Source organism: Danio rerio, chromosome 4 (genome assembly GCF_049306965.1).
Source record: "Danio rerio strain Tuebingen ecotype United States chromosome 4, GRCz12tu, whole genome shotgun sequence".
In the NCBI taxonomy this organism is placed as follows: domain Eukaryota; kingdom Metazoa; phylum Chordata; class Actinopteri; order Cypriniformes; family Danionidae; genus Danio; species Danio rerio.
The window spans coordinates 9537501-9552500 of NC_133179.1; the positions used below are offsets into that span (position 1 = coordinate 9537501).

The window sequence follows — 15000 nt, forward strand, 5'->3', positions numbered from 1 at the left end:
TATTATTATTTTATTTTTTACCACTATTATTATTCATATTATTATTACTATTATTGTTATTAACACACACACACACACATATATATATATATATATATATATATATATATATATATATATATATATATATATATATATATATATATATATATATATATATATATATATATATATATATATATATATATATATATCAACACTTTTTAGTAGCACTCTCAGGCTTTTAAACTCTACAGTGCAGTTAAAAAAAGCTTTGGATCCAAGGACAGACAGGGATGCCTCTGTGGATGAAGGCATAAAGACCCCCTCTCTTGAAGCGTACAGTAGTTAATAGGACAGTAAAGGCCTTGCTGTCCCGAACGGTGTTAACGAGACGCCTCTGCGGATGCTAAAATAAGAGTCATGTCGCAAGGTAAAGCCAGCAGCCACATAATAAACCACTGTGACCAAATTAAACTGTGAAAAAAGTGGTTGTGTTTGCATGTTGAGGATGAGTTTATGTGTTTGCATGTCCTGCATTTGCACATGTATTTCAGCTAATGCATTCATATAGAGAAGGCATTAATGAAGTCTAAAAAACTTACATGCTAAACAGATGATAGTGAAGTGTGATTTTGTACCACAACGCTTGGGCGCTAATGGCTGTAAAGGTCTTCACACACACAAATAAAGAGCTTGTAAAAGTTGCTGCCTCTCAACACACTCCAAACAGACAGGGCAGTAAACACACACAAACTATCTAGCTATCTTTATCCTTTCAATTCAATTCAATTCATGTTTATTTAGCGCTTTTGCAATGTAGATTGTTTCAAAGCAGCTTATCAAAAACAAAACACACACAAAAACATGACAAAGTGTAGAAACAGACGCCCAAATCTCTATCTACAAACAATGGACAGTCACTTTCAGCATGTTTAATGATGATAATTCACTTATGATAGTGGAAGAAATCTGTGTGTTTCTATTCCACACCTGATTTAATGAATATTTGATCCTGTGTACAACATTCATTGTTTTACAAGTGGCTTATGCTACGTTCTAAACAAGATTCAATCAGAAAAAAATAGGCTGACACACAAATGAGAAGAAAAAAAGATAAATGAAACATAGCAAACAGCTCCATTATGTCTCCAAAACTATTAAAGAGCAAACTCTGAGCAATAAAATGTTCCTCCGGGAAAGTGTTGCCATGTAACACTGTAAATACACACGCTTTTTGTAGTTGCATTTCACCCCGCAGCACATTGTAAGTAATTTGCCATCGTCGTTTACAAGTGTTTACTGAATTAATTAAACTTTGTGTTGCTACTAAAAAAAAAGGCATGTTGCTATCAATTTGGTTGTCACCTCTTTCTTTCCACTTTCTGTTTACAGTTTTTTCTTTACTCCCTAAAACACTGAAACATCTCTCTTTCTTCTGCTGCTAAACCAGAAATCAAGTTAGCATAAGCCTAATTATTAGTCTTTCCCAGCAGGCACCGGATGTCACACAGATGTAAAATTAACGTTGAACTTAAAATGTTGGTTGTATAAGAATAAGGTAGACGACAAAACCCAACGTCAGATTGAGGTCAGAGTCCGAAATCAAAATGAATTATTATGAAATTATGATGTTAAGCTGATGTTGGATTTTAGTTAACATTTCTTATGAGTACGTGTCAGTGTTTGACGTCAAAATGATGTTGCTTTGCTATGTTGAAGGTTAGACTTATGACAAAATTTCCCAAATTTCACTTAAGATCAATGTCAAGTGATGTTAGACTTTGATTGTGTATGGATGTCATGTTGTGACGTAAAAAAAAAAAAAAAAATGGAATTTTAGTTAGTTAATGCCACAACCTAAAACCAACCAAATATCAATGCCAGATGACGTCGGTATTCGATGTTAGCTGACGTCAGTATTAGACAGCAAAATGACTGTCACGCTGGTAGACAAGGAAGACAGAGGAGGTTACCTTTTCACAAGTTTTATTAAAATCAAAGTCACTAATCACAATGGGAGTTCAAAGGGTTGATGTATATGCTGTTGTAATGTTCATAGCAATGTAAGTATCAATAGTGTGGCATTAGCTCTTACTAGAAGTTTGCTCGCTGTACACACAGTGGGAGAGCATACAGATTTACAGTTCATCTAGTAGGTAGTGGGTTTACGGAATAAACACACCTCAAGTGTAAGCATTCGATCTCACAAGGTGTTTGCTCTCATTAACCACTGCAGGTGAATACTCAGATACACAGTTCATCTGGTTGGTGGTGAATCTTCTGGTAAACAACACACAAGTGTAAGCTTTCCACTAGATCGGTGAGAAGGATCAGTAAGCAGATAAAGATCATCCGTAGGTGAGTTTACAAGCACACAGTTCATCAGAGTGATAGCAGATCTTCTAGTAAACATCAGATAAGAATAATCACTTCCCTTGATCAGTATGAAGGACTCGAAGACGCATAAGGAACATCCATGGAAGAAGGTGAGAAGAAGAAGAAGGAGCAAAGGTGAAGACAACCATCTGACTTCAATATCGGTCAACGAGTAAACCGAGAAGGTGGGTCTTTATAGTGTCCATAGGTAATGGGGAACAGGTGCAAGTCGTTAGAAGTCTGGTAAAGGTTCACGGGATAGGATGGAGGTGGTATGTGAGGGAGAATGTTGATTGGGTGAGCAGGAAGGGATGTGACAATGACATTCGATTTTGGTCGCAACCAAAATAGAACTAAAGATTAACATCATATGATGTTGTGTGCCTGGTACGAGAGCTGTCACTGGAGTGGTGCCTTTTCAAAAGGTACACATTTTGTAGCTAAAAGGTGCTTATTAATACCTCAAGTGGACATTTTAATGCCTAAAATGTACAAAAGTGTACCTCTTGAAATTTCAATAAACTAATATAAAGCTTTAAGGTACCAATATGGACCCTTTTGGCCACTGAGTGGTACGGTTCGGTACGCTTTTTATGGCCGTTTCCACTGTCAAAAGTTACCAAAAGGCGAACCGTACCGCACAACCTTTTGGGTACCCTTTAGAAAGGCTACTTAGCACAACAAAAGGGTACCAAAACGTGGAGCAAGACGCACAGCTGAATGCTATTGGTTTACAGAGAAGCGTCACTAGCTTGTGCACAAGCCAGGAGAATAAAAACAAACAAAACAACATAAACAACAAAACAAATAAAAACAACATTTTTAAATACGCAGCTGAAACATTACACTGTAATAATACATACATATAATAACGAGCCATGGTCGACCTGAGCTTAAACAAACCTTGTTGTCTTCTTGATGAACAGTCACAAAGCCAAGAAGAAGAGCAGAATCTACCTTCTGCCCTGTTGTTGTTTAAGAGTCTGTCTAAAGCGCGAGCGGTTTCACTTTCTCGAGAGAGATCTTGTGCGCATCTATTTTTGAAATAACAAACTTCTTGAGCTGATGATATTTACGTGGCCATTATTATTGAAGTGCTTCTGACATCCGATTCTTTCTGAAACGCGAAAGTGAAACGCGAAAAAAACAAAGGAGACTCCAGAAAAAAAGCAAAGGAGCAAATGATTCTTTCAGCAACCCGAAAGATGAACAAACTGCTGTGGTTAACTATTATCATCACCTTTTGGGCTATTATGAACTCGAAATTACTTTCTAACAGAAATTACATGTGCTGGTGAATATTAAAGATACAGATGAGAAGTTTGCACTGACTGTGGGCTATATTTTGTGTTGTTTTTGAACCCAAATAAGGACTAAAAGTATGCTGTGTGTAGTTTTTCTGTAGTTGGTAACATATTGGAAACTGTAAGCATCTGTATGTGTTCATATATGTTGCATTTATTTATTCATTTCACATAAGTGCAGAATTACCGTAGGCTATTTTAATTTATAATACACAAGGTTTTAAGTTTTTAAAGTATCTGTTTTGTGAGAAGTGCTACCCATTTGATATGTGTACAGTTTTACTCTGACATTTCATCAAGCGAGAATGACGTTGACTAAAACTTTCTGTCATACCATTAGTACCCTTTCGGCAGTGGAAACGCAAGCCTGATAAAGGTGACCCGTACCGACCTGTACTGTACCGTACCACAACATTTAAATACAAATGAAAAAGTACCACCCCGGTGACAGCTCTTGTACCATTATTTCTGAGAGTGTATATAAATTATACTATTTTTCTTCACTCCCTGAAACTCTGAAACATCTCTCTTTCTTCTTTTGAGAAAAAATGCAACGATACGTCACATATGACCACCCAATAACAAGCTTTTATCTCCGTATCTCATGCAACAATCTAGTTGTAGTGGCTTGTCAGGTTGCGGACGAGCGTAATATTTGATAAGAGGATTTGGACTTCCCGGCTGAGCGAATATTTAGTTGCGAGCGTGTTGTGCGCCTGTTTTAATGTAGGAATGGAAACAGATATCATCAGTGTGACAGCACGCTCTCACTTTAAAAGAAGGGAGAAAAATAACATTTCAGCTGTCATCTCTCAATTAAGGCCCTCTCTGCCAAAATGTTAAACAAGAGCGCTGGCAATCCCGGGCCTGCGAGTTTGAACTAGAATGCTTTTGTTTTGTTTGATTGCTCTTGTGTAAACTTTAATTTGGAGGAGATCTGAGATGACATGATACAACAGGGAGAAGGAGAGAGTAGATGAGGGAGAAGGCCATTGAGAGAGACCGAAGAGAAACAACAATCAAAGGGTAAGAGGAGAGAGTTAAACAAAACAGGAGTCATGAGAAATAAAATGAGCTACTCAAAATGGGACAGAAATGAAACAGGGAGCGAAGTGAATTCAACTCAGCTGATGTAAACAGAGAAGCAAAGTGAAATAAACAATCAAAGCAAAGTAAATAGAAAAAAGAGAGTGGAAATTGAAGAGGATTAAATTAATTTAGATTAAAACTGAAGGACAGTATTTTGTTCATTCATTCATTCATTTTCTTTCGGCTTAGTCCCTTTATTCATCATAAGTAGCCACAGTGGAATGAACAGAAAAGTGTACAGGACAGAAGTGAAACAAACTCAAAGTGAACATAAGTGCAAAAATGTTGACAGAACAAAGGTTGAATCAACTCAAAGGGAATAAAACAGAAATGTAAAAAAGTAAACAGAGCAAAACTCAAAGTGAACAGAAGTGAAATGAACTCAGAGTGAACAAAACAGAAGTGAAATGAACTCAAAGTGAACAGAAGTGAAATGAACTCAAAGTGAACAAAACAGAAGTGAAATGAACTCAAAGTGAACAGAAGTGAAATGAACAGAGTGAACAAAAGAGAAGTGAAATGAACTCAAAGTGAACAGAAGTGAAATGAACTCAAAGTGAACAGAAGAGAAGTGAAATGAACTCAAAGTGAACAGAACAGAAATTAATTCAACGTGAACAGAAGGAAGTGAAGTGAAATGAACTCAAAGTGATCAGAAATGAAATGAACTGAGTGAAGAGAAGTGAAATGAAATCAAAGTGAACAGAACAGAAGTTAAATGAACTCAAAGTAAACAGAAAGAAGTGAAATGAACTCAAAGTGAAAAGAAGGAAGTGAAGTGAAATGAACTCTAAGTGAACAGAAATGTAGCGACATCAACAAAAGCAAAGCCAACCGAAACAAACAGAACAGAACAAGACAAAACAAAAGAGAAGTGAACTTCAAAAATCAAATGAAACTTGAGTGAAGAGAACAGAACAAAAGTGAAGCACAGTCAAGTAAACTGAACTGAAGCAAAAGTGAACAGAAGAGTGACCTGATTTGAACTGAACTAAAATCAAGTGAAGCGTACACAACAGAAGAGAAACACGCTCACGTTTAAAGCTGTTTAATTCCAACTACTCAGGCTTTCTCCTCCCACTCTGATGTTGGAGCGAGAGTGGAAAAGCAGCCAAAAGATAAATAAACAGCAGCAGCAGCGCAGGCATTCATAAAAAAAGGACCAAATGATCAACACATTGAGTCCAGCTGCCTGTACAGAGAGAGAAAACAAATAAGAATGGAAATGAAAAAGACAGAGGAACTGCAGTAAATGGCTCTTTAATCAGCCCCCCATTAGCCAATCTTAAATCAATTAAAGCTTCAACTTGTTAACATGTGGCGATCTGAAATGACTTCCTACACAAGACAAGCCGCAGCGCTGATTTCCGTACCCTTTCAAAGAGCTTGCGGTTTGGTTAGCGCTTAGTGGGTTTGTTTGAACACAGGCTCTGAGAGTGTGTGTGAGCGTGTGTGTTTATGCATAGCAAAATCAAAAAATCACAAAGGCAGGCATGAGTTTTGTTGCTCGTTCAAACTACTTATGTGAAATGAGAGGAAACAACACAATTCTTGAGTTTTTTTGGGGATAACTTAGTTGGTTTATGTTCAATGTTTTATGCATTTTTAGCGTGTAGTTTTTGCTCAACACGTGCTATCACTCTTCAAGTTTTAAACATGGATTTAAGACTGAATACTTTTATTAAAATAGCTGAAAACAATCCCAAGAACAGTGAGTAGAAAATCTGCCTGTGCAGATCGCTAACGGACTACAAATCTGCTAGTATATGGATTAAAAGCTACAGTCAACACAGGAGCAAACAGATGTATATGGGCAATCCAGAGTAGTGGTCAATAAACAGGCAGATGGTTAAAAAGGCAGGCAGCAGACAGTAATAAACAAACAAACAAGGTGAGGATCAAAAACACGGCAAGACAAGGCAAGGAAAACACATCGTAATGTTCACACTTCAGTATAACAAGACTCGATAACTTCTGTATGTTTGTTTGCTGTATAAATAGTCTAGTAATCAGTCCATGAGCAGCTTCTGCTGTGGGAGTGTAATTAATGGAGACTTGGAGCAGGTGTGTGTGTGTTGCATGACTGGAATTTGTAGTCCATATATCAAATCATTCACATTAATAGTAAAAACTAAAACCAAGCAGCTTAATTTAATTTTTGTTTAGTAGTTACTGTTACTACTTATTACTATTTATGCGGCTAATGCCCTTCCATTCGCAACACAGTACTGGGAAACACCCATACACTCTTGCAATCATACAATATGGACAATTTAGCTTACCCAATTCACCTATAGCGCATGTCTTTGGACTGTGGGGAAACCTGAGCACCTGGAGGAAACCCACATGAACACAACAGGCAAACTCCACACAGAAATACCAACTGGTCCTTCCGGGACTCGAAACAGCAACCTTCTTGCTGCGAGGTGACAGTGCTAACCACTGAGACACGGTATCGCTTTCACTTAATTTCTCTATTAAAAATAATGCTTTGTTTATTTAAGTCCAGTTAGTATAACCAAACACAATGGGACTCAAATGAGGATGTAGAACCATTTCAATGAGTGTCACAGCAAATGGTTTAAATACTTAGGACCATATGATATTTACAGCCTGATCTGACGAGAAAACGTAAGTATTTTGTCAGTTTAGTGGCTAATTCGTACAAATTTGTGCAAGTTCAGTCATTTGAAAATGTACAATTTTAAAGAGGTAGCGTGGCCCCTAAACCAAACCGTCATTGGGGGATAAGCAAATTGTAGTAAATTGTACAAATGAAATCATATGAATTCATATGAATTGGCCACTAAATCAAAAAGTTATGAATTTCCGTGTGCTGGATAAGTTTGCAGTACATTCCGCCTTGACGACCCCTATATATATGTATAAATGTCTGTGTATGTATATATATATATATATATATATATATATATATATATATATATATATATATATATAAACATTTTTGGCCAGATTATTATATTTGCTGGATAACTTGATTAAAATAACTTAATGTAATGTAATGTTTTTAAAATATATTTTTGGCATATTTAATAAATGTCTACTCAAACAATCCTGTTAGCTCGACTTATTTTAGCTTAAAAATATTTCTACACTTCCAAAATTGTATTGATTGCAAATATTACAGTATATTACAGTTTTTTTATACTAGTTTAATTCAAATAATAATATTGTAATTTAGAGAATTTATTCTTTCTTTTTTCCCTCTCTTTTTTCAGGAATTGACCATTGGTCAGAATGACAAATGTTTTTATTTGTGGTCAGGGTCGTTTATTTGTCATCCACCAAAGAGTGATCTGGTAACTGATCTGAAGTTAAACATTGCTGTCAAAAATGAATATAAATAACATTGCACTTTTTTTATTTTACGCCAAACAAAAAATTCCTAAATGACTACATTTGTATATTAAATTTAAAGGAAATGACATCAGTAGTCATCACCTTCACATTCATCCAAAAAAAATCTACCTGACAGAAATCATTAATTATATGTAAGCGAACGAGAAAAGGTTAAGCAATACATACTCAGAGAAAATGAAATAGAAAGAGAATGTCAGAAGAACAAAAAAAAGGGAGATTACAGGAAAAGGTCATGATAAACATGATTCATTTAACCTTTGGAGAAGGTCAATAGTTCTAGTGGTTTCACTTCCATCTGAACTTGCCATAATGCGCGCAGATGCCATTGAGAAACATGAGTGGTGCCTTGACAACGCATCATATGACGTTAAAGCTCCAATGAGAACGAATGAGGTTTTGAAGGAGCAAACAAACACACACAAGATGATGTGTGAATGAGAAACATCGACATTATGCAGACAGGAGAGAAATGCATGAGGAGGAAACATGACCAAGCGCCATATGACGACACCTCAAAGAAGTGTTGCGAGTTTAATAAGCTCCAACAAAACGCATAGAGTGAGGGAGGGACAACTTGAAATTACTTTTACTGGCAATAAACTTTACACCACAAATGCTATTGAACAAGAAACATTCTTTTAGCCTCTCACACAAAGATTAAAGTGTAGGTCACGTGGTATTTTAACTGTAATAACATTGTGTTGGAGTCCTACAACAGGTTTATTTGCTTAAAGAGTCAATGGTAACACTTTAATTTAAGTACCAATTAACTAATATCTTATTACCTGCCTGTTATTTAAATAACGTAAATATTCTGCATGATCGTATACCAGATCTCTAATCATGTCTACCACCTTAATGACTATTAATAAGCAGCAAATTAGGATTTAATTGAGGCATTTGCAATAATTTTGATGGTTCATTTGAATCAAGCCAACTTTGATCTAATTCTGGCCTATTTTGATTGGTCTTTCTGTAACTATCCAAACAAAATGGCCATTTCAGAGTGTTCAGTTTTGGAAAAAGGCGGGGCTATGCAAATCTATTACTTTGATCATGTTGACGTGGTACAGTCTAGAAGGGATACAGGTGTGGATCAATATAGCATAACAATATAAAATAAAATAATTCATATTACTTTGAGGGTAAAGGTAGACGTTCATATAATACAGTTTAATGGGTAATTTAATAAATAATATGAATTACACTCTGTGTAATTACTGTTCTTACATTACTATGAGGGGTTGATTAAGGGTTGGGGTTGACGTTAATAAAATATAATGGGTAATTTAATAAATAATATAAAAAATTATTACTGTTTTTACATTACTGTGAGGGTTGGGTTTAGGGTTGGGGTATACAATAATAAAATGTAATGGGTAATTTAATAATTAATATGCAGAAATCATGGTAAAATCACTGTTCTTACATTACTGTGAGGGTTGTGTTTAGGGTTGGGGTAGACTTTAATAAAATATAATAAGCAATTTATTAAATAATGTGAATGATATTCAGTATAATTACTGTTCTTACATTACTGTCAGGGTTGGGGTAGATGTTAATAAAATATAATGGGTAATTTAATAAATAAAATGCAGAATTTTTGGCATAATTACCATTTTTTCATTACTGTAAGGGGTAGGTTTAAGGTTGGAGTAGACGTTAATAAAATATTATGGGTAATTTAATGAATAATATAAGAAACATTTGGAATAATTCGTTTTTACATTACTGTGAGGGTTGGGTTTAGGGTTGGGGTAGATGTTCATAAAAATATAAAGGGTAATTTAATAAATAATATGAAAATACTTGGTATAATTAGTGTTTTTACAATACTGTTAGGGTTGGGGTTGACACTAATGAAATATAATGAGCATTTTAATAAATAATAGCAAAATTCTTGGAATTATTACTGTTTTTACATTAATGTGAGGGTTGGGTTTAGGGTTGGGGTAGACGTTAATAAAATGCAATAGGTAATTTATTAAATAATATGAGAAATACCTGCTGTAATCATTGTTTTTACATTACTTTAAGTGATAGGTTTAGGGTTGGGGTAGGAATAAGTGTGAATAAAACCCAATTAATCCATAATTTAATAAATAATATAAATAATTCTCTTTAACTTCCAGTCGCAGCTGTATCCCCTTTAGCAACAACCTGTTGAGGTTAATCAGAAGCAAGCAAAAGATGGAAAGTATAGCAAATTTCATTTGAGAGACAATGGGTCTCATTCACTAAACCAACGTTTTCATGAATAAATCATGACTCATCAAAAACTTTAGAGATTAGAAATGTAAAAACTTAAGAACAACTTATACCACACAAATGCAATAATCATATGAGCATGTATAAAGAACCATAAATAAAAAATAATTCATCACTTATAGGGTGGATGAAAAGTTTCTATGAGAAGTTCATATACAAAAAAAACGCATGCAATTATTAGTGAATGAGACCCAATATCTTTATTTGTCATGCACTTTTTTAATTAAAACTTTGCAGAGGGTTTACATTGAAGGACAAATGGCAAATAAGATATTTTTGGGATAAAATCATGCATGCTGCTCTTTAAAGTCAGTCAGAAAAGAGACAAAGAGAAGGACAGGGAAAGAGAAAGAGAAAAAAATCTCTTTTCTGTGTCAGTCTATTTCTAGGTTGAGGAGAGACGGCCGAGACAAAGACAGACAGAACCAGATTATATCCAGGAGAGAGGACAGATCAGAAAAGAAGGGGAAGAAATAAAGAGAAATGTAGCGAGTCCGAGACAGAAAACTGGAAGCGGAGGGAAAGACATAACAAGAAGAGCAGAAGGAGGGAGGGTTTGAACAGGAGAGCCCCTTCAGTGCTGTTGATGGCCCTCTACGGCCTTGTCTTAGTTCCCAGAGCCATCATTTAGACTTGTATTTGAGACATTCCACAATAAAGATGTCAAATAGAAGGCAAGTCTATCGCCTCTAGGGAAACAGCCTGGAGTTACTCCAACCAGACCCACAGCCAAGATAACCAAGAAAATACAGAGGGGTGGGGGGGGGGGGGGTGGGGGGGGAGCAAAAGGATGGGAGAAAGAGAGAGAGAGATTTCAAGGGGACAAAAAAGGATGAAAAGTTACAGAAAGTGAAAAATAAAGACTTAATTATGAAGGAAAGGGTATTTGCAGTTCTTACACAATGACTGTTATGGTAATGTCTTGTTTTTTGTTCTTTTGTTAGTTATTTTTGCACATTGTAAGGTAAACCATGTTGTTTTAATACATAAATTGTCAAATACAATATTATTCATTAAAGGGGAGGCATGTAATTATTTTAGTTTTAGTTTATTTACTTATAAATATCAATAAAACAACAGTTGCTGACCATTGTGCTGGACATACTTGATAAACAATAGAATAAATCAACATACAGTACATCCAGCATACCACACAACATCAAAGATAAAAAAACAAGACAAAACATAGGAACTATAGGATCAATTTTCTCCCAATTTAAAAGCTCTAACTAAGAGGTGTAGTTTAAGTTTCCCTCAAAACAAAGATTCGCTGGAAATTGTTCTAATGGACATAGGTAGCCCTTTCCACATTTTAGGGCCAACTACAGAGAAAGCTCCATCTCCTTTTTCTTTTATTTGGATGTGGGAACTATTAGCATTTTCTGGTTCAACGACCTTAAATATCTGGCAGATATTTTAGCAGTAATAAGATTTGAACTATAAGATGAAGCCTGGCCGATTAATACCTTAAAACATACATTAAAACACAATTCTAAAACATATCGACAACCAATCTAAGGAGCACGTTCGCCTCACAGAAAGAAGGTCACGGGTTCAAACCTCAGTTGGCATTTCAGTGTGGCGTTTGCATGTTCTCCCCGTGTTCGCGTGGGTTTTCTCCAGGTGCTCTGGTTTCCCCCACAGTCCAAAGACATGTGGTGAAGGTGAATTGTTAAGCTAAATTAGCTGTAGTGTATGTGTGTGAATGAGTGTGCATGGGTGTTTCCGAGTGATGGGTTGCAGCTGGAAGGGCATCCGCTGCGTAAAACACATGCTGGATAAGTTGGCGGTTCATTCCGCTTTGGAGACCCCAGATTAATCGAACTAAGCCGAAAATAAAATGATTGAACAAATGAATGAGTTTATTTTATAATTATTTTACAATGTTTCTTTTGGTTTCATTGTCTATGTATACATTGCTTCAATTTTAAATTTTTCTCCCAGCCAGTTTCATATTATGATTGTGAATGTTATTTGCGTAGGCCTTTTATTCCATAAATACTTAGACCAATGTTAGATGGGTGGAGTGGGAGGGAGGGTTTTGAGCTCATTTTTGTAGTAAGCTAAATTCACGGTGAGTACTTCCAACAGAACTTTGATATATGGTCCATCTCTTCCTTGTAAGGATTTAGGCGGTACTGTGTGTATGAAGGTTTTTGCAATGAAAATGAAAATAAAGAGTTCACACTTTATTTTGATGGTCCATTTGTTGAATTTAAGTTACATTGCATCTACAGTAGATTATAAGTAGATTGTTAGGTTGGGGTTAGGGTTAGTGTAAGCTGACATGAACTTGGAAACTTTCTTATAGTCAGTTAAATGTCTGTTCAAGGAGCAGTATCAGCAGATATTAAGGAGACAGTCTACTAATACTCAAATGGACCATCAAAATAAAGTGTTGCCCAAACAATTAAATAAATAAATTTCGGCCTGTTCAAACTACTTATTTAAAATGAGTTGAAACAACTCAATCCTTAAGTTTTTTGGGGGGACAACTTAATTGTTTTACGTTCAATCCACTTAAATTTGTAAAAACGATTAAGTTAACTTAATTAATTTGGGTTGAGACAACAAGCATTTGTGTGGAACCCAGCATTTTTAAGTACAGTGTACTTAATCATCTTACAGCAACAGTTTTTAAAACAATTTTACTCACATTTTTTAAGTAAAGTCAACTAATCTCTTTTTAAAATGTACGTTGTACTTAAATACTAATGTACTATAAGTAATGCACTGTAAATACTATATTTGACCTCATGATTGCACGATTGTTACCACTACCAGGTCTGCTTTGAAAGAGACACAAATTAGGAGCAAAACATGGAAAGCTGAAGGAGGTGCTAAAGGTCCCTAAAGGTCCGAGCCCTGGTGTCCTGCTCTGGGATCCATCATCATTACGGCGTCTAATGAAAAATGATGACCTCAGCATCCTGAAACTCGGCTCAGTGCACATATTTGCTTTGGATTATGAAAGCAGAGATGAGACGAGAGCAGTTCAAGTTCTTCACTCCAGCTGCTCAGAAACACACACCAGTCTTGCTGTCTGTATCTCTCTCTCTCTCTCTTTATCTCTCTTGCAACATTGATGTTTGAAAGCGTAACACGTTGTCATTGTGACACTACAGAGCCACCACACTTCAGGTTGATAAGTCGCTTTCAAAACCAAACACACATCTGCACTCACTTATAACGCAGACAGGCCCGCTACAAAAAAACACACTTTTTAACGAATTCCTCAATCCCCACAGCAATCCAGCAAAAACCATGAGACCCGGCCCTCACTCTCCGGGTCGTGGAATTTCATCTTTGAACTATTTCAATAAATATGAGATGGCAAGTTATTAATTTTCTCTCAGCCCTTTTCTTCCCCTGCTTCCATTTTTAACCGCTAACGTAAACATCGGACCTGCACTGCCGATTTCTGGGAAGTGGATGCGATTGCGCCACTGGTGACATTTGGGTGACATTTTTAAGAGATGAAAAATAATCGCACGGTTCCTGTTGGCGGGCTCCTGTCAGAACGGGGAATGGACTACTGGCGCTAGACGTGGCTCGGCTGGCCTTTTCCGAGGCGCTGCATGGAAAGATCGCGGAGGCAGATTTGTTTACGTTTGCAAAGGGGGTCATTACAGAGGTTGTTAGCCGGGCAACGAAATGACGAGGAGGAAGCTCATCTGTAAGTCCTTCAGAAGAGGCAACTGTGTGTGTGTGTGTGTGTGTGTGTGTGTGTGTGTGTGTGTGTGTGTGTGTGTGTGTGTGTGTGTGTGTTTGTGTGTGTGTATTTTGTTCTCTCTAGATCCTTACCAAGACAGTTGTGCCCGTCGTCTGCCAGCATGAATCCATCATAGCAAGTGCACCTATAGTTCCCAGGGATATTAATGCAGTCGTGAACACATCCACCATTGTAGTCGTTTTCACACTCGTCAATGTCTGAAAAACAAAGGAAAATTGGTCAGACAAACATACTCAGATGCAAATAAGGACTGCAGTAATGCATATATAAGTGTTTTGGCTAGTTGCTGTACAATTGGTGAAATAGTTCACCCAAAAATGAAAATTACCCCATAATTTAGTCAACTTCAAGCCTCGCTTGTTTTTTTTTGTTTGTTTTTCTTTTCATAGTCAGAGTAGTTTTAAATTTTATCCTGGCTCTTTTATACTGTATAATGATGGATAGTGACATTTATTTTGAAGTTTAAAAAACTAATGATCCATCGTAAAACTAAACCACCGGTTTCTTAATTATAAATAGATCACGAAAAGATTTACAAGAAATTTTCAATCAGATTTAGTTCAGGACTTTGTGCTGGCCATTTCATTATTTCAGTTATAGTTAAATGGTTCATCTAAAAATGAAAATGAAACCATAATCTATAATCTAGTCATCGTCAAGCCACCCTCTGAGTGTATATATATATATATATATATATATATATATATATATATATATATAATTTATTTTATTTTATTTTTTTCATGTCAGGAGAACATAGTCAAAATAGTTAAACATTTTATCTTGACTCTTTTATGCTGTATAATGGCATTTATTTTGAAGATTAAAAAGTTAATAAATCCTACGTAAAACTAAACCACAGAATGC

At 35.9% G+C, this 15000-nt stretch overlaps 1 protein-coding gene across 2 annotated transcripts in view; it reads right to left on the reverse strand.

The window, feature by feature from the left end:
• The window catches only part of scube1 (signal peptide, CUB domain, EGF-like 1), a 101818-nt gene that overhangs the window by 70520 nt on the left and 16298 nt on the right, over positions 1–15000 (reverse strand). For both annotated transcript variants that reach the window (NM_001260500.2, NM_001328599.1), the window contains exon 3: positions 14205–14330. In NM_001260500.2, the coding sequence (NP_001247429.2) occupies positions 14205–14330 (126 nt within the window). The remainder of the gene's footprint in view (positions 1–14204; positions 14331–15000) is intronic.